The sequence below is a fragment of the Mesocricetus auratus genome, unplaced genomic scaffold (genome assembly GCF_017639785.1).
Source record: "Mesocricetus auratus isolate SY011 unplaced genomic scaffold, BCM_Maur_2.0 Super-Scaffold_100003, whole genome shotgun sequence".
NCBI lineage: Eukaryota > Metazoa > Chordata > Mammalia > Rodentia > Cricetidae > Mesocricetus > Mesocricetus auratus.
The window spans coordinates 7,336,122-7,356,291 of NW_024429188.1; the positions used below are offsets into that span (position 1 = coordinate 7,336,122).

A 20,170-nucleotide genomic window follows, 5' to 3' on the forward strand; every position below is an offset into this window, starting at 1 on the left:
GACTGGGGTTGATGCATCCTTAGTTTCTGTTATCCAGTTCCCACCCCACCCTCCACTCCAGTACATTTTGGCATATCTATTGTTGTTGTCCTTGTCCCGCTTGTGTTTAGGCAGTCATATTGGTAGACTTTATGTGTGTTTCTTCTGACATTACTAGGAGACAGAATCTCACATCAAACTCATGATCCTCTGGGTCTTACAATCTTTTCTTCCCCTAATCTACAATGTTCCCTGAGCTGTAGCTGTGGGAGTGTTCTATAGATGTATTAATTCAGACTGGGCTCCACAACTTTGTATTATAATTGGTTGTGGTTTTTCTATAGTAAGCTCTGCCTATTGCAAAGAGAATTTTCCTTAGTAAGGAGTGAAGACTATACTTATCTATGAGTTCAAGGACAAATGTCTATGATTGCTGTTAGTGGTTATGCTGGTTTATTAATTAGTGCTTATAGCTTCTCTTCTAAGATCCATTACTTCATTAGTACTCTCTTTTATATTTTCTTCTGATTTGAACTCATAAAATAGCTATAACTAGTCACAATTAATCATGTTGAACCACTTTTATATCATTCTTTTTCATTGCTTGTTTTACCCCCTGCATTATTCCTATCTCCTACGCTTACTCTGCTTATCCTTTGTTGAGGTTTATCACCTTTTTGGAGTGAGAATGTGTATTCATTTTAGAAAAATTGATCAAGAGTATCTTCTAAATAAAAAAAAGAACAGAACATCCTTTAGTAAAAGTTTTCATAGTGGCCTATGACTGCCAGTGTCTTTCTTTTATCCTTATTCCTGTGATAAAAATGTATGACATGCATATATGATATCTCATTTTTTATAACTTTCAAAACCAGTTTTATTGAAATATAAATTGTGGGACTGGAGAGACGGTACAGCAGTTAAAAGCAGTGACTGCTCTTTAAGAGGACCAAGGTTCAATTACCAACACCTGCATGGTGGCTCAAAACCATGTGTAACTCCAGTCCCAGAGGATCAGATAAACTTTTCTTGCCTCTGTGGGCACTATATGCACATGGTACACAAACATACATGCAGGCTTACCATCCACACACATAAAATAAAAATGAATAAATGTTTACGAAAAATCCGATTTATCTATCATACAATTCACCCATTTGTCTTGTATAATTCAGTGGTATTAGGTATATTCACAGAGTTAAACAACCAAAAGTTTTATAAAAATATTATGAAAGTTATATTGGTTGATTTTCCTTAAATGTACAATTTTATAATCTTAAATTTTCTTTAGATTTTTGATCAGGATTCGAATGAGTTACCTTTTTTTAAATCACTAGCTTGAATCAAGATGTGACAGCTATGAAAGAAAACACCAATAACTCTGATAACACATGTGGAAATGGCAAACCGGATCGGATCAAACAGAGAAGAGCCTCCTGTCCTCGGCCAGAGAAGGGGACTAAATTTCAGCTTATTGTCCTTCAGGTCAGTGTGTATGTATGGCTGGATTACAGTTTGTGAAGAAGACTTGGGACTCAGGGAAGTGTGCCGTGGAAGTCAATGCAGAATATTGTGAATCCTTCTGTAAACTAACCTCTCCTTCATTCAAAATTTCTGATGAGAATATTACATTGTAATTAATTAAACTTGGAGATTGTAGGATAAATGAAAGGATGAACATAAATTTCTTATAATCACAAATCAGAGCTCATCACTTCTATCTTTTTAGTTTGTTTTTGTATGTGTATGTGCAATGTTTCACATTTTAGCATTGTAGTTATGTGAGTAATATTAGCAAAAAAATTAATATTAACAAAATATATTGAATTATTTGTGGTAGGTGCCCCAAATATTATGTGCTTATTTTTATCATGACCCTCCAAAAACCCTATCTGATAAATAGTATACCCATCTTTACAAATACAGATGCTCATACCTAAAATCATTCAATCACCAAATGCTAGAGTCATATCTGAAGTGAGATAAAAATTTAAAGCCTGTGTCTCTAACCAATATGATATGTTTTAGATGGATTATAAAACTTTATACAGTTTTATATCCTTTCTTTTTGAAAGCTTGATATATTATGTACATGTATCTGATACCAGTAAATAATTTTAATAATATATTTTAAATGTCTGCAATACATAGTCCCTTGTACAGATATAATTTAATCATCCTTTTTCCCATTCTTCCTTTAGGTTCGTTCTGTAACTGTTGCTGAATATGTTGTATGTGAGCTCATCTAGTTACTCCGTGTAAAATGCTGTGATTTTATTTTCATTTTTATTGTTTTTTGACAGAGTCTGATAATAGCCTAGGCATGCTTCAGACTTACAATATAGTCAAAGATAACCTTGAATTTCTAATCCTCCTGCCTTTACTTCCCAAGTACTGAAATTAGAGATGTGAACCACCATCTTGGTTTATGTAGTGCTGGGGAAGGAATTCAGGGCTTTGTGCATGCTAGGCAAGCACTCTACCAACTGTTTTCTATCCCCAGCCAAGACAGCTTCTCTTAAACTGGTTAAATGTATGTTCTTAGGTATCAATCTCTGGAGACAACATGGTGGAGTGTCAGCTGGAAACACACAACAACAAGATGGTCACTTTCAAGTTCGATGTTGATGGAGATGCACCTGAGGATATTGCAGACTACATGGTAAGTATAGTAAGACAGGATTAGTTTTCCTTTAGTGTATTCATTCTCTCTAATTTTTCTCCTTTCTCTCACCCACTTGCTTTTTTCCCTCTCAGTTTTCTCTCCATTCATTCAATTAAGTCCTTCTCTTGATAGAATGTGTGTAGTTTTTTAAATTTTGCATAGAGAAAACAAGATTATCAGGAATAAGTTATTGCATTTCCTCTTGTTTTACTGTAGTTATTTGAGAAAAGATGAGGTTTTAGGAGATTTTGTTTGTTTTTTAGATCAGCGTTTTAATCTCCGGCTATATGTTAGAATAATATTATAATCTTTAAATGATAATCTCATTGCATGGGCCCATGATTAAATCAGAATCAAGCCACCTAGGTAATTTTAATGTATCAAACATTCTGCACAAAAGTATTCAAGTTATGTTTTTCTATGCATTTAGTTTTTTTCTTTAATATGCTATTATGTTATTGTATGTGGTATATGTACATGTTTGCATGAGTATGTTCATGGAGTACAGAGGACACTGGGTGGCCTCCTCAACCACTCTCTACTTCATTTCTTTATGATATGTATGAGTATGGTGTTTGCATATGTTATATATGTGCAAGTGTGTGTACATGCACTCATACCTACACCTGTAGAGGCTAGTGGAGGAGTTCAGGTGTCCTCCTTTGTCATTCCCTTACTTACTCTTTTAAGAATAATTCAGATGCTTGTGTTCAGGTTGGCTGTCATCCAGAAAGCCCCAGAAATCTTTCTGTCTACCCACATTATTGGGGTTACAGGCTTATATGAGGCCATACCATGTTTGTTACATGGATACTGGGATCTGAACTTAAATTCTCATGATTGCTTAACAAGCACTCTTTTTTGTTTTTTCATGATAGAATTTCTCTGTGGAGCTTTGGCTGTCCTGGAACTCACTCCGTAGATCAGGCTGTCCTTGAACTCACATAGATCTGCCAGCCTCTGCCTCTGCTGTACACCACCACTGCCCAGCATTAGCAATCACTTTTAACCACTGAGCAATCTACCTTATTCTTTGAGACATGGTCTCTTACTGAATCTGGAGCTCATTGATTCTGCTAGACTCACTAGCAGTGAGTTTTAGAAATCTTCCTGTTTCCATCACTCTTAACCCTACCACCAGTACTGGGATTACAGATGCAGACTACTATGCCTGGCTTTTTATATGGTTGCTAGCTAGTCAAACTCAGGTTCCTCATTCTTACACATCAGGCACTTTATCAACTGAGTCATTTACCCAGACTCACATTTATTTTTTTAATAGTTTTCAATAGTTAGATAATGGTTGTTTTCATGTCTTTAATCCCAGCACTTGGAAGCAGAAACAGACTGATCTCTACGTTTGAGATCAGCCTGATTTTCATAGTGAATCCTAGGATAGCTAGGATTATGTAGAAAGAGACTGTCTCAAGAACAAAACAAAACAAAAATGTCCAAACAAAGCAATGTGAACCAAAAAAGTCTATAAAACACCATTGTGTTCATCTTGGGTTGGCTGTCTACTGCTGAGTGTGGGACCTACCCTTAAGTGTGGTTTATATACCCAGTCCTCTCTGTTGGAGAAAACTAATCTTTACTTTGTCTGTGGATGTCAACTGGAAATAGCTTCTTAGTTGTGATGTGGGCTTGTGTTCACTTTTCCCTCTCAATGCTGCGACTCGTGTTGGACCTGTGCAGGTCCTGTGCATGCTGCCACCATCTCTTTGGTTCATATGTGTGTCAGTCCTATTGTATCTGGAAGACATTTTTCCTGGGTGCATCAATCTCTTTTTTTTTTTGGTATTTACAAGACAGGGTTTCTCTGTATTGTTTTGGAGGCTGTCGGTCCAGCCTGGCCTCGAACTCACAGAGATCCACCTGCCTCTGCCTCCCGAGTGCTGGGATTAAAGGCGTGCGCCACCACTGCCCGGCTGGTGCATCAATCTCTTATGGGTCTTATTTTTCTGATTCTTCTTCTGATTCTTGAGCACTGATGGGAGGGGCTTGATGTAGATATCCATTTAGGACTGAGTATTCCAAGGTGTCTCATTCTCTGCACATTGTTCCATTGAAATTATAGCCAATTTGTAAAATCCAAGATATTTCAAAGTATAATGGCTTTTTCTGACAAATGTCAGTCATCTCAGAATGCATTATGAACCATTTTATAACTGATCTTAATTATTTTGTGGCATATACTTATGTTGTTGTTTTCCTATGGAATTCGCCATTAAAATATTATAATTTAAAGAAAATAAATGTAATGTCATGAATACATTGGCTTTTACTTGATGGCAGGTTGAGGATAATTTTGTGCTGGAAAATGAGAAAGAAAAGTTTGTAGAGGAATTGAGAGCTGTTGTAGGCCAAGCCCAGGAGATCCTTCATGTCCACTCAGCTACAGAAAAATCTACTGTTGACTCTGTTGCTTTGGAATCCAACAGTAACCAGGTAAGAGCACTTTTTAGTAAGAAGATCATTTGGGAACTTTGTCAGGAACATCATCACTTACCTGTTTATTTTAATTTCAGACAGGATCATCTGAACAAGTACTGATAAATTCTGCATCCACACAAACCAGCAGTAAGTATATTTAATAAAATTTACAATTTGACTTTTGAAACAAAGCATTTTGGGACCTTGATATACTTTCATAGATAAAGAAAGATATTAACCAATAAATTAATTTGATGATAAATTTTCCACACTTGAAAGAAATTTATAGCCCAGAGATTTTTAAAAAATTGTTTATCTGAGTAATTTACTTCTGAGTTATTAAATGGTATGTTACCAGAAAAGGCAGTCACAATGCTGATGACTTTGATAGCCCGCTTGAAACTTAACTGATAATTAGTTTACTTTGACATGAGATGGACAAAATATTTCAAGTAAAATCACTATGTTCTGTTTGCCTCATATTTGAATAGTCATTCAGAACTTGACTGTTTCACTGATGATGATACTTCTACCAGCTCTGGTCACTGATAACTTTGTAAATCAGACACCAGATAAACTTCCAGAAACTAAAATTGGGCTTCTTCTGTTTTCTTTTCTGACAACTTTATCTCTTCATTCTTCTTAGCCCTGGTCATGGGTATATTAAGAGTGTCTGGGAGGGGGAGAAGAACCATAGCATCATGAAGACATCTGAAGGAATTAACACAACATGAAGAAGCAAAAGGTGGTGTGGGAATAATGGAAGCAGATACCATTATCCTGAAATTTTAGTTCAACTGTATTAGGATGCCAGAGTACATCTGTATCTTACTTTGTTGGTTAGCAGATATCTGAGCAAGTTTCTGACTGACAACGTAAGGTAAAGTTCCAAAGAAAATTACTTGAGAAAGTTACAGATGTAGTAGGGATTTGTTTTATTTTACTTTTATATTGCCATAAACTAGATTTACTTCTGTTTTTTTCATGTGTGTAGTTCTTTAAATTTTAATGCTTGTATCGATGTATACTACCATGATACCACTTAGGCACAGCCATAATTAGGTTGCAGAACAACAGCTGTAGATTTATATGGAGAAACTATGACCCAGTTATTTAAATAAAATGCTTTGATTCTGGTTACTATTAATACCTACCTTATATTTAGTTATGTAGACTAATTGTCAAGACTGGGATGTTACTCTTATGGCTTATAATTATCCTCGTATTGTTGGAAGTGGAAATGCAACACAAGCTAATTCTTAACTTGATTTTTTGTTTAATATGAACACACTGATAGTTGCTTAGTGTATAATTTGTTGACAGTTCTTTCTACAGATGAATCTGCTCTTCAGTCATCCCCAGTTGGTCGGTGGAGGTTTTGTATCAACCAAACAATAAAAAATCGTGAGGCGCAGTCTCCTCCTTCGCTTCAGCCTTCTGTGACTATGGTTCCTGGGTTACATCCATTTCCTAGTAAGCTTTCTATAGACTTGGATGATGTGGTTACAAATTACAGACTGTATCATTAATTTGCTTTCATGAATATTTTATGCTTATGACATTTTTCATGAGCATTTTAGAAGAAATTAATATTGTTATATAACAGGCCATTGTATGCAATTTTGCGCAAAGACTGTTGAATTCTGAGATGTTTTAGGTCTTATTTACAAGGCTACTCTTAAATAGGTTCTCATTTGTCCCGTGCTTTTCTTGTTCCTTTGGAGTTATGTGTTCGTACTTGTACTCTTCATAACTTAGCTATTCTTTTGTTATTGTTCCAGCTTCAAGAAACACAAGTAATCAAGAAATATCACAGGACACACTGTTCACTATAGAGAATAACCCAGGTCAACATGTCCTTTTCACCTCCAAACCAGAACACAAGGATGTGATTGAGGGTAAGATTTCTGAATGTGCTAGTGTAGAAACTGAGCAGCCAACTATTCTCTATCAAGTGGAAGATGATGGACAGATGATGGCACCAGCTACTGATAATTCCAGTTATTCTGCTACTTTGGTGTATCCAGTTCCAGCTGAATGTGAGGCTCTCACCAGTCAAGCAGGCATGTTCATACCTACACATCCATGTCAACAAGCTGCTGTTCTGGCTGATGTACTTATGACCCATCCTGGTGAATCGGTTCAGATTGTTGATAACGCTGTTCTAACTTCAGTATTTGTATCTGCTGATCAAAAGCCTCAATCCTTATTAGTACAGCAACCAACTGTAGATGCAGAGTTCATTTCCCAAGGAGAAACCTCAGTGACCACTGAGACAATTTCACCTAAAGCAGCTGTTGCCACTCAGACGCCTGGCTTTGAACCAGCTACGCTTCCACCTGCTACTGTCCTGGAATCAGATGGGGAACGACCTCCAAAAATGGAGTTTGCAGACAACCGAATTAAAACGCTGGATGAAAAATTAAGAAACCTGCTCTATCAAGAGCACAGCATTTCTAGCATCTATCCTGAGAGTCAGAAGGATACTCAAAGCATAGACTCTCCATTTTCTTCCTCTGCTGAAGATATACTATCCTACCCAATCCCAGAAGTTATAGCTGTAGGTCACTGTGGAATTCAAGATAGCCCTGCACAATCCCCGAATTTCCAACAGACAAGTTCTAAGATTCTGTCCAATGTGGCTGCAAGTCAGCCTGCTAATGTATCAGTGTTCAAAAGAGACTTGAATGTGATAACTTCTGTACCCAGCGAGTTATGTTTACATGTAAGTACATTTCTAATTCTTATTCTTTTGCTTATGAATTTTTTAAAAGTGCCCTCTCTCCAAAAGGTTCCAAAGTAACAAGACTATGACTTAGGCTGCAGCTACTCAGAACTTCTTAGAAATGGCAGCTCTGTCTTGAATCTATTTAAGAGAGCCTTCTGGCGAGTTAGCTTGAAATTTGCAAACACTGTGTATAAGTATAGATTGTTTTGTGGATAATAGTAACATACTTTTTATTTCAACTCAAGAGGAAACTGGAAAAACAAAACAAGAAAAATTTAAAACGAGAAAACTGTTGTCCATTTCCTTATAACAATTATATAATATTAATTTGATGAGTTTAACTTATTTAAAAGCAAAAATCATCCATAATCCTATGACTTTTTTATTTTTATTTTTATTTTTATTTTTAAATTTAAATTTAAATTAGAAACAAGTCCAGGGTGAGAATGTATCTCTCATTGTTGGATGGGAGCCCAAAGTCCATTTGTATACCCGGGATAAATACTGATCTACTACCCAAGGCTCAATAGATTACCTAGGCCTCCTCACTTTATTCTGTTTTTTTTTCTTTTTCAGCTTCAATTTTTTTTTTCATTTATTATGTATACAGTGTTCTGCCTGCATGTATCCCTGCAGGCCAGAAGAGGGCACCAAATCTCATTATGGATGATTATGAGCCATCAGGTGCTTGCTGGGAATTGAACTCAGGACCTCTGGAAGAGCAGCCAGTGCTCTTAACCTCTGAGTCATCTCTCCAGCCCCATGAATTTTTTTCTTAATCTTTAAAAGGATCATAAATATAGCTCAGTGATAGAGTGCTTGCCCCAGTAACTTAAACAGTACAACATTTAATTAAGTAAGCCTGGTAATCCTTACCCTAATCCTAGCACGAAGGAGGTCGTGGTGGTAGGATCAAAAGTCCAAAATCATTTTCAAATTCATATTGGATTTGAGGCAAGCCTAGACTACATGACACCTTGTTACAAAACAACAAATATTGATCCTGGCCATTCCCTGCTGAACTATTGGTTACTGATAAATTCTAGGAAAGAAACAGTCATTGTCTTCAGTTGTGTAATAAATGGTGAACCCACCAAACTCCAACAAAATTCTCAAGCAAACAGTCACACAAATGGTCCTGGTTAAACTCAGTGGATCACAAAATAAATGTAAAGACATGAAAGTGGGAAAGGAGCTTGTTGAAGGAGAGGAGCTGATAGGAATGGGAGGGAAATGAGAAAGTGGGGTGGGACAATCAGAATTCACTACAAACATGTCTGAAAGTACCAAAGAATAAATTCAGTTAGCAAAATAAGATAAAAATAAAATTTAAAAAAGAGGAAGCAGAACAAGAAGGAAAAGAGTTTTCTCAAGAAGGATTGAGATTGAAAGGTTACAAGTTTTCCAGGTTTTAGTGTCTCTGAATTTTGGAAGACTTGTAAATACCAAATGGGACATCTTGGGACTGGTACCCAAGTCTAAATAAAAAAATCATTTATGTTTCTTATATATTTGCACACTGAGACTATAGACAAGTTTATATAATATTATTAATGAACTTTCATTTTAATTGCAACTCATTAGATGAGGTTGGTCAGATGGGGAATTTTTCACTACTAGTGGGATTATGCTGAGACTCAGAATGTTTCCAATTTTGGATTTTAGATTTTTATTGAGATTGCTCACTTATATAATGTAGGAACTTTAATATCCTTCTTTTCATTATTTTCATGTCTTTTTATTTTTCAGTATTAGCTATTAAGTTCAGGGATATATTTATACCATGCAAGTGTTATACCCCTGAGCCATAACCCTAGCCCTATTTCCATTTTCTACCTGTTCAGTCACAGAGATAACCATTAGTAATTTTGCTGCTTTTCCTTCTTGACTTTTCTTAAGCCTACATGGATCTATTTACATTCATATTGCATATGTTTTCCAAATTAATACTGTACTACAAGCAAACTGAAATTTTTCATTTTACCATATGACCTAACTATCTTTCTAAATGTTTACTAGTGTAGTTTTTATCATCGTTGCTATACAAATAATATATACTTGTGTGCAAAATAAAATCTATCACATTCCAAATCTGTAAACATAGCTGTTAGCATTTCCAGATATGATTTTAGTTAATGTGTTGTACCAACATAATTCTGCATATGTATTATGCCTTTTATAGCCATAGATACAAGTAATACTTATCTACATATATTGCTTTATTATATATGCTGTTTTGAATTTTTAATTTTTGTAAACTATTTTAAGTTCTAGAATTAACATGTAAGCACAAAAGCATTTCAGAAGAATAGTAAATCTAAACAAGTTAACACTTCCTAAACAAGTTTCTTATTGTAGTTTCTTTGGTCATTATCACTAGTAGCTTGTAATAATAAATGTATTTGTTCCTCTCTTGATTTAGTAATTTTGTGTTCTTCTTTTTAAGGCTCTGTTTCATTATGTATCTTAAAGCTGGCATGGAACTCATTACCTTGCCATTCAATAGAATGGATCCCTTATAACTCTGTTACCTCTTTAAGGTTCTGCCTGTTTCTGCCTCTCAAAGCCTCACACTGGGGGTTAAATTGTAACATGATTTTGATGGGACATTCAAACATAACAAATTTCTCTTTGGATTCCTCATTGTTTAACATATAGAAATGCAACTGATTTTTTGAGACCAAGTCATCCACTCTGTAGTTCAGGTTAGTCTGGCTTCAAACTCATGGCAATCTTCCTATCTCAACCTTCATAGTGCTGGGATTATAGATGTGAGCCACTTCTAGCTACAACTGACTTTTCATGTGTTATGATTGTGTTCTTGAACTTTGCTGAGTATATTTATTGGCTCTAATAAATTTTAGTAGGTTTTTTTTAGATTTTCTTTTTCGTTTTATGGATGTGTTTGGTGTGTGTCATTGTGTGTGTTTGCTTGTATAAGTGCACATGGAGACTAGAGGTTGACAATAGGTATCCTTAATCATTCTTCACCATATTCTGTTGTGGCAGGATCACTGATTAATTAATGTAGCTAGACATTTTCCTCAGAGGATCTGAACTCAGTTCTGCATGCTTTCATAACAAGTGCTTTATCCACTGAGTCATCTCCATAACCCTGAATTTTCTCTTTTTTTCTTTGAGATGGGGGTCTCATTATGTAGACCAGGCTGGCCTCAAACTTACAGAGATTAACCTGTCTATGTCTCCTGAGTGCTGGGATTAAAAGTGTGTACAACAATGCCCAGCACTGGGTTTTCTATGTATAAAATTTATTTATTTATTATGTATACAGTATTCTGCCTGCAGGCCAGAAGAGGGAACCAGATCTCATTATAGATGGTTGTGAGTCACCATGTGGGAATTGAACTCAGGACCTCTTGAAGAGCTGGCAGTGCTCTTAACCTCTGAGTCATCTCTCCAGGCCCTGAATGACAATAATTTTGTTTGTTCATTTCCTATTTTTATCATGTTTACTTTTCATGTCATACTTTCCTCTCTTTTTCCTTTTGCTTTTTATAATGAGATAATTTCTCCATTTTAAAGATGATTATATTGTCTTACTTAGTCATTTTTGCATCAAGGATTGCATTTTTGAATTTCTAATAACAGTTATCCATTCTTTGTTAGTTTTTTGGTTTTTCTAGATAGGTTTTCTCTGTGTAACAGTACTAGTTGTCCTGGAACTCACTTTGTAGATCAAGCTGTCCGAACTCACTGAGATCCACCTACCTCTGCCTTCCAAGTGCTGGGATTAAAGGTGTGAGCCACCACTGGCTGGATAGACATACTTTTTTTTATTATGAAGCTGTTGGCCATTTGCTATTGTTTCTCATTGGCTAGCTCTGGCTTAATTATTGACCCATAATCACCAATATATACTTTTATAAGGATTCATCTTTCATAGAACACAGACTTGCGTCCCCTCTTCCCGGGAAATCACATGGCGACAGCTCCCTTTACTACATTTCCCAGAATCCTCCTAGACTCCTAGTCCCACCTATCCTGCTTCCTTATTGGCCAACAGTGCTTTATTTACATATACACAGAACTTTCCCATCATCTCCTCTTTTCTGTCTAAATAAAAGGAAAGGTTTTAACTTTAACATAGTCAAATTATATATAACAGAACAGTTATCAAGTAAGAACTATAGTTACAATATTTATTCCATTAACATTTAGTAAGATTCAAAGAAAGTATTTTATCATCTATCCTATCTGTCTGGGTCTAAAGTCTTATATATAACTTACCTTTAAACCTAACTAAGGAAAACTATAACTATCTGTCTTCAACTCCATCAAAGACCACAGAAGGATAATATATAAACACTAGAATTGACAGAGACATCTCGCTACGTGGACAGTCACCCGAAGTTCCTCTGTAACATTGGGGCATCCATCTTCAGCCCATAGGCCACAATGTGTCTGGAAGACTTCTCAGCAGAGGAGGAAACTTCAAACTGTCCATCTGCATTGGCAGTCTGTCAGTCATTTTTCTCCTGCAGAAAGTCTGGTAGACTCTTCTGTGAAGCAGGAACCCTGTGGGGCTAGCTGTCCAAGTTCAGCAGTGACTTTCCTGTGGGTCCTGCATGTCCAGTTTATACAGCAACAATCAAACAGTCCAGGCAAGAGCAGTTTCTTGCCCAAATGGCTAATCTTGCTATGTTGAAAGCAAACTCCATATCGAGTTTCTTCCATGTCCATCTTCCTCTGAGATGTAATTGATGTGCCAGGAGCAGATATTTCTCATTGTCAAGAAAAACCCTAAACCATTTTAAATGCCATTTTCTGAAGGTCTTTGAAAGGTTTGAAGACTATCTATTTCAAATATATCTCTGTATATCTAGAAAACGTAACTTACCTAACTATAAGTTTCAACTATTATAGGTAACTATTTATAATCTGATTTAATTATACATCACATTTTTAAAAGAGCAGTAGAAACACAAGAGGAGAAATATACATATCACAAAGTTGACCTTAAATTTGTATCAGTAAATGAAAATCCATTCCAAGACAAAGTATCCATTTCTATACAATATTCCCTTTTATCCCTTTAGAAAGAGATTGACTGTGACCATTATCATTTAATAAGCAACCCATTTAAATGAAAACAAAAACTAATGAACAATATTTGAGAAGTTGGACTTAGTTCATTCCAAACTGCTTCCTGCTAGATAGGAACTCTGTCCATACCATGGGAAACATGACAAGCCACAGAAACCTGGCCAAATCTTTGTTTTTGTAGTCCTTAAGGCTGTATCATCTCAGCTGTTTTAGATGTTGGATCACCTGGACCACTGCTTCTGGAAGTCTTGGTTTATCAAACCACGGAAGCCTGAAAGGAATCCAAAGCTTCCCATTTTCTGTGTAAACAGAAATAAAATACCTTTTCCAAAGAAAAGTATCCTTATCCTTAAATTTTGAAGTCAAGGCATTTTTAAAATATATAAGTTGGATTAATTCAGCAGCGTTTATAATCAAATATTTTTCAGCATTTGTTGTTCCTTCCTTAGCAAATGAACAACTGAAAAACACAATAGCATACAGTATCCAGACTCTGTATATTTTCCATCTTTACGTGGCTTATTTATTTATCTATTATTATTACTCTATTTCTGTTACTTTGACTTATTAATTAATTAATTTATTTATTTCTCTGAGACAGAGTTTCTCTGGAAATCCACCTGCCTCTGCCTCTGGAGCAAATCCTACCAGCGTGTGCCACCACAACTGGCTTGTCTATTTCTTTTACCACTATCCTGTTTCTTTTTCTATTTCAAGCCTACGTATATTTTTAGACACACTGTAAGCCTTTATAGGTTTTTCTTCATCTGAATCTGACTTTACTGTAAATCTTTATGTTTTTCTGGCCACGTGTCTTATCTGCTAAAAATCAAGGCTGTTTAAACTGCCCTTTCCAAGATGGCGGGCATAAGTTTACCGTCAGCACTGGCCGCACAGTCTCTGCTTGTGTCTAGCCAAACAGAGCCCACCTGAGAAAAATGCTGCTACCAAGAAGCCGTGCTTCTCTCTGTTCTTTTGTTTCTAAAATCCATTATAAGCTTTTGTCATTCTACGTGGAAATTCATGATCTCACTTCTGACAACCATATGTAACGTGTAGTTTTTTCCGTCAGCCACCTGGGCCCTGCTGAGCTGTCTGAACCCCCAAATAACACACAGGACACTATTTTCATTATGAAGCTGTTGGCTATTTGCTATTGATTCTCATTGGCTAGCTCTGACTTAATTATTGACCCACAATCACCAATATATGTTTTTATAATGACTCATCTTTTAGAGAATGCAGACTTGTGTCCCCTCTTCTCAGGAATTACATGGCGACAGCTCTCTTCACTACATTTCCCAGCTAGACATACTTTTTTGTGCTGTACATTTGGACTTGTTTTTAATGCTGCTTGGAAGGTAGCATTCATACCTAATAGCACTCATACCTAGTCAATAAAGGCAGCTGGGCTGTTAGATGTTGTCTTTGCTCCTTACTGACTTTTCTCATGGTCAAAATCTATTTCTTTGTACTCTTATTTTGGGAGCAGGTGTTCTGATGTTTTTTGCTTGGTGTGGAGAGAGAAGGTATGTGGAATTGCTGTTCAGTCTTTGGTACCTCAACCAGTGTATTCTTCCATTCTAAAATTGTCTATTAAGCCGTAAGTTAAAACCTCCTTTTATGAAGTTCACATTCTATTATTTAACAATCTGTCAACATAGTTAAAGGGCTATGATAAATTAAAAGATAGCCCATTTTGAGTGATCAGCGATAGACATATATAGTAGTGACATTTATAGGTAGAAAATTGTTCATGGAATCAAAAGAAGACCAGTTAAGTAGAAAGATGTTTAAAAATATAATACAGTGAAAATACAGATAGGAGAAAGATTGGGTGGAATTTTGTAAGCATCCTTTTGATTGGCCAGGTTTCTCTGTTGCTGCTCATATCTACCACTTGAGTGTGTAGTCTTTTGAGACAGTTCATACATATAGTACAGTCTGCCTTTTCTTCCTCCAGTCATAAATCCTTATGTCTATGTCTGGATTCCTGTTGTTGTTGTGTCTAAGTATTTCACTTGATCAGGGAAACTAAAATCTGTAGTACATATGCCATCTTCTTCTATTCACTACATGTAAATATATCTCATTTATACTTTCAATGGGACCAGTGTAGCACTTTCTGAAGTATAGTATTTTTACAAGTTTTTTCCTCTCCTAATTCAAGTAATATTGCTAGCCCAAAATGGGGCTCTGGAAACTTGCTTCCTGATTGTTCAAATTTCACTGTGTTTTTAGGTAACTTCTCATGTATCCTAGGCTGACCTCAAACTTACTGCATAACCAAGGATCATCTGCCTCTACCTAACACTCCTGCCTCCACCTTCTGAGTGCTATGATTATGAATATATGCACATGAATTATTCATGTGATTCTGGGAATCAAACCTAGGACCCTGTGCTTGCTAAGCAAGTCCTTTGTCAATAAAACATCTCTTACTGAAAGTTTCCCTTTCGATAACTCCTGATTTGTTCTAAGTATTAATAAAGCTTATTGTCTCTGTGTAATCTTGGCTGTCCTGGAACTTGCTCTGTAGACCAGGCTGGCTTCAAACTCACATAGATCCACCTGCCTCTGCCTCCAGAGTGTTGGGAGTAAAGGTGACCACCACCACCACTGGGCATTAATGACTATTCTTATGTCCCAAAGTATCCATGGTTCTATGCACTAAGTTTTTGTATTAATTACCACAGATGCTGTATTTTTAAAGCACTTATTTAGACACAACAAGAAATCATGGGTGTTTGTGGGAGGTAGGAGGACAAGAAGATGGTGGTTTTATAGCAAATATGGTCTGAAAATCCTTAGACCATGAATTCATAGTAATCTTTCATTTCTTTGTAAATTTCTAGGTGACTATATAAGCTAAGAAACTTGATTTCCTCATATTTCTTTGTTACTCCAACAGCTTTACTATCTTGTTTTATATTGTATCATATACCAAGCATCTTTATCTCTTAAATAATAGGAGAACAAACTAACATTTCATTTAATAGCATTTATAGCCAGGCTTGGTGCTACACACCCGAAATCCCACCAATTGGGAGGTAAAGACAGTAGGAGTTGGAGTTCAAGGACAGCCTGAGTTACATAATACCATGTATCTAATGAACCAAAAATGAGTATTTTTAGTCATTTGGCATATATAAAAGAAATAACTTATTTTAAATTGTAGTTTTCAAATTTGACATAATGATAACAAATAGTTTGGACTGGAAAATTGATATTCTCTTTTATTTCATCTGAAGACATAATATTTACAAAGAAATGTCAAGGCTTCAGTTTCAGTATGATATGGTACTGTTACTGAAACAGTGTATAGTGTACTGCTTTTTGTTAACTATTAAAATCCATATAAGAAACTCTAGCATAGTAAAAAGTTTACTCAGCTTACTTAAATCATTACCACTTTGTTTTTCTTTGGTTTTGTCTCCATTAGGAGATGTCCCCAGATGCTTCACTTCCAGGGGATCCAGAGGCCTATTCTGCTGCTGTGTCAAGCGATGGAACCATTCATCTGCAGACAGGAGGTGGATATTTTGGCCTAAGCTTTACTTGTCCTAGTCTCAAAAATCCCATTAGCAGGAAATCCTGGACTCGAAAATTAAAAAGCTGGGCGTACAGGCTACGGCAGTCAACCAGCTTTTTCAAGAAATCAAAAGTCCGTCAAGGTAGTGTGCTTACAGTCAGGGAAATAGACTAGGTAACATCATTTTTCATCTACTTTTTTTTAGTTGTTCATATTTGAAACTTGCCATGTTTTCCATGTAGCTCATGTATGTTAAATATCCCATTAATGTTGTTGCCATTTTATTTTTTTCCTTTTGCAACTAATTTGGTTTTTCAGTTATTCATTTCACATAGATACTAAGTATTGGGATAAATCTTGCAATGTCTGATTTAGAGTCAGGGACTTAAACAATGTTGATTATACATTAACACTTTTTAATTATCTAGCAAGGGTTAAGCTTTTTCTGCTTTTCTTCATTTTTGGTAATGTAAACAAATTATTCTTAAAAACGATTTTTCTCTTTTTTGCTTATAATTTGACAAACCTTACAGTGGAAACTGAAGATAAAAGATCATCAATTGCTCCTGATCCCATTCCACTGACACGGGAGTTCTCAGCTGATACTAGGGCTTTGAGTAGATGTAAATCGATGAGTGGATCATTTCAGCGGGGTCGGTTCCAGGTTTGTGTCTTTGGTTGACTCTTTATTGTTGAGTGAAAGGAAACAGTAGGCTGGGGACAGAGCTTCATGGGGAGTTTGTCCATCGTCTGTGAGACCCAGGGTTGTATCCCCAACACTATAAAAACGTGACACCATCCTTACTTTAGCTGTAAATCATTTCATACCTAGTTTTTTTATCTTGGTCATATCTTTTCATCTTATAAAGCTATCATTAAAGGTGAATCTAAAGAATATGAAGACGTTAGTAGTTGCAAAAGAGCACAAAAATAGATAATAATTTTGGGGTTATCAGTTCTGTCAATTTAATTTCCTGTTTATTATTTTTATTCATATGTATGTGTTTGTGTGGGCATATGTCTTGGGATGTGCCCATAGAGGCCAGAAGAGAGTATATCAGATACCCTGGAACTGAAGTTACAGATGGTTGTTAAGCTGCCATGTGGATGATGAAAACAAACTCAGGTCTTCTGCAAGAGCAGCAAATATTTTTAGCTTCTGAGCTGTCTCTAATGCCTCTTCCATTTAATCTCGTGTTCTTTAGAATGTCAGAAAATTGCACAGTGGAATTTTATTTGAATAATATGAAACCAGTCTGTTTATGGGCCCCAACTAAAAGACTGGCTGTGGACAGTATAAGTTTTGGTATTACTAAATATTACATATGTGAAATCACCTTCCACTTACCTGTGCTGTGTTTTGACACTGAATTTCTTCATGAGATTTACAGTTTGATTAGGTAGAACCAGACAAGTTTACCTTTTTTATATCTCAGGTGATCACAGTTCCTCAGCAGCAGTCAGTGAAAATGGTATCTTTTGGAGAAGAAGACAGACCTCCATTCAAGAAAACAACAGTTCAGTCTAGTGAACAAGCACTAGCCTTTGCTGAAACTGCAGTGTCTCAGTTGATTGAAGTGGAACCTGCTATGCCCACTCCTAAAGCTTCAGCAGCTTCACGAAAGTTACGGACTCTTTATGAAACACTTAAAGAAGATAAAGGAGACCCAGAACAAGGTGACATCTTATCTTTCAGCACAGCTTGTGAGACCAGTGTGTCTTCAGTGACTCCAGAAAAGAACTTGGAAGAAACTTCAACCACAGGAATCAGTGTGCATTCTGGGTCTGAACGGTTAGATAAAGAAAAGGAGAAATTGATTCCTGAGAAACAGCCATATGCTAACAAAATTTCAGCCACTCTTGCTGGTAATGGAAATTCAGTGGCAAAAACTGGTTCAAAAAGTGATCAGCATTTGCCACTCCATGAAGAGCAAGCCTATGTTCAAACACAGAGTTCACTCTTCTATTCTCCATCTTCCCCAATGAGCAGCGATGATGAATCAGAAATGGAGGATGAGGACTTGAAAGTGGAGCTTCAAAGATTACGAGAAAAGTAAGAATGTTCTCTTTTCTGTAACAAATCTAATTTTTTTATGAACTTACAGAACTTAATATTTGCTCAATAGCTAACTGAGGATTGGTGGTATTTTAAACTTCTATGATTAAAAACTATAATAAGTTCTATTGTAAAATGTTTTGGAATGATAAAATTATTGTGTATAAAATAATTTTAGTTTAATTTTTAAAATTGTTTTATGTGTTTGGATTTTGGCCTGCAGTGCCCATGGAGGCCAGTAGAGATTGTTGGATATCCCCTTTGAACGAGAGTTAACCCGCAGTTGTGAGCTGTTGTGTGGGTGCTAGGAATTGAACCCAGTTTCTCTGGAAGAGTATCCAGTACTCTTTAACTTCAAGCCATCTCTCCAACTCTTTTTTTCTTGGAGGGATGCTTGTTTTGTTTTGAGACAGGGTTTCTCTGTATAACAGCGCTGGCTATCCTGGAACTTGCTCTGTAGACCAGGCTGTCCTTGAACTCACAGAGATCTGCCTGCCTCTGCCTCCCAAGTGCTGGGATTAAAGGTGTGCCCAGAAGAGGGATGCTTTTTGAAACAGGGTTTCACTATATAGTTCTGCCTGGCCTAGAATATACTATGGAGCTAATCCACATCACAAAGTTGTGGTAATCACCCAGCTTCTGCCTCCTTCATGCTGTTACATGCTGTTACAGGCACATGCCAAGATATATTGACTTCTTTATGCTTATCAGTCCTTGTTATTTAGGACTCTTGAAGTAAGAATTTATAACTATTGTTACCTTTTATTAGTAGACAGCTAATTTTTATGTAAATATATTTATTCATACATCCAAAAATTTTAATATACATATGTTGTAGAATACTCCTGTATACTGTAAATATGTATTACTTTCATTTCTTTTTTATTTAAATTAGAAACAAGCTTGTTTCACATGTCAATCCCAGCTCCCTCTCCCTCCCCCACCTCCCCCCCAACCAAGTCTCCCAGGCCTCACCCAATCCCCACTCCATTCCCCAGGGAAGGTGCGGCCCTCCATGGGGCATCTCCAGAGTCTGTCAGTTCATTCAGGGCAGGGCCTAGGCCCTCCCCCAACAATCCAGGCTGAGAGAGCATCCCTCATCATGGGATGAGCACCCAAAGTCCATTTGTATGCCAGGGATAAATATTGATCTACTACCCAAGGTCCCATAGATTGCCTAGGCCTCCTCACTGACACCTACATTCAGGGGGTCTGGATCAGTCCCATACTGGCCTCCTAGCCATCAGTCTGGGGTCCAAGAGCTTCCCCCATCCAGGTTAGCTGTTTCTGTGGGTTAAACCAGCCCAGTCTTGACCGCTTTGATCATCAGTCCTCCCTCTCTGTCACTAGATTCCAGAAGTTCAATTCGGTGTTTAGCTGTAGGTGAGTAGATAGCTAATTTATATAGTCAATGAAAAATGTTCATCTTTAGGGAAATACAAGATCCTTCTACAATCAAGCTTGGTATTTAGTGAATGAGGTTGTAAAGTTTTACTAATGATACCATGGCAGTATGTTTATCATATAGAGTGTAGTTTTATGTGTTTTGTTTTGATTGGTATTTGGTTTCATATACCAGCCTAACCTTAAACTTTCTAAGGTAAGCTGGGGATGATGTTGAGATTCTGATCCTGTTGCCTGCACCTCCCAAGGGCTGGAATTACAGGCATGTGCCATCATAACAACAACAAAAGTACCACCAACAACAATAAA

The 20,170-nt window shown here is 36.5% G+C and overlaps 1 protein-coding gene across 1 annotated transcript in view; it reads left to right on the forward strand.

Annotated features, from left to right (window-relative positions):
* The window catches only part of Wnk3 (WNK lysine deficient protein kinase 3), a 134,328-nt gene that overhangs the window by 90,040 nt on the left and 24,118 nt on the right, over positions 1–20,170 (forward strand). The window contains exons 12-20 of the mRNA XM_040744002.1: positions 1,317–1,464; positions 2,525–2,641; positions 4,940–5,092; positions 5,173–5,224; positions 6,401–6,550; positions 6,859–7,802; positions 16,312–16,543; positions 16,935–17,065; positions 17,838–18,454. Coding sequence (XP_040599936.1) covers positions 1,317–1,464; positions 2,525–2,641; positions 4,940–5,092; positions 5,173–5,224; positions 6,401–6,550; positions 6,859–7,802; positions 16,312–16,543; positions 16,935–17,065; positions 17,838–18,454 — 2,544 coding nt within the window. The remainder of the gene's footprint in view (positions 1–1,316; positions 1,465–2,524; positions 2,642–4,939; positions 5,093–5,172; positions 5,225–6,400; positions 6,551–6,858; positions 7,803–16,311; positions 16,544–16,934; positions 17,066–17,837; positions 18,455–20,170) is intronic.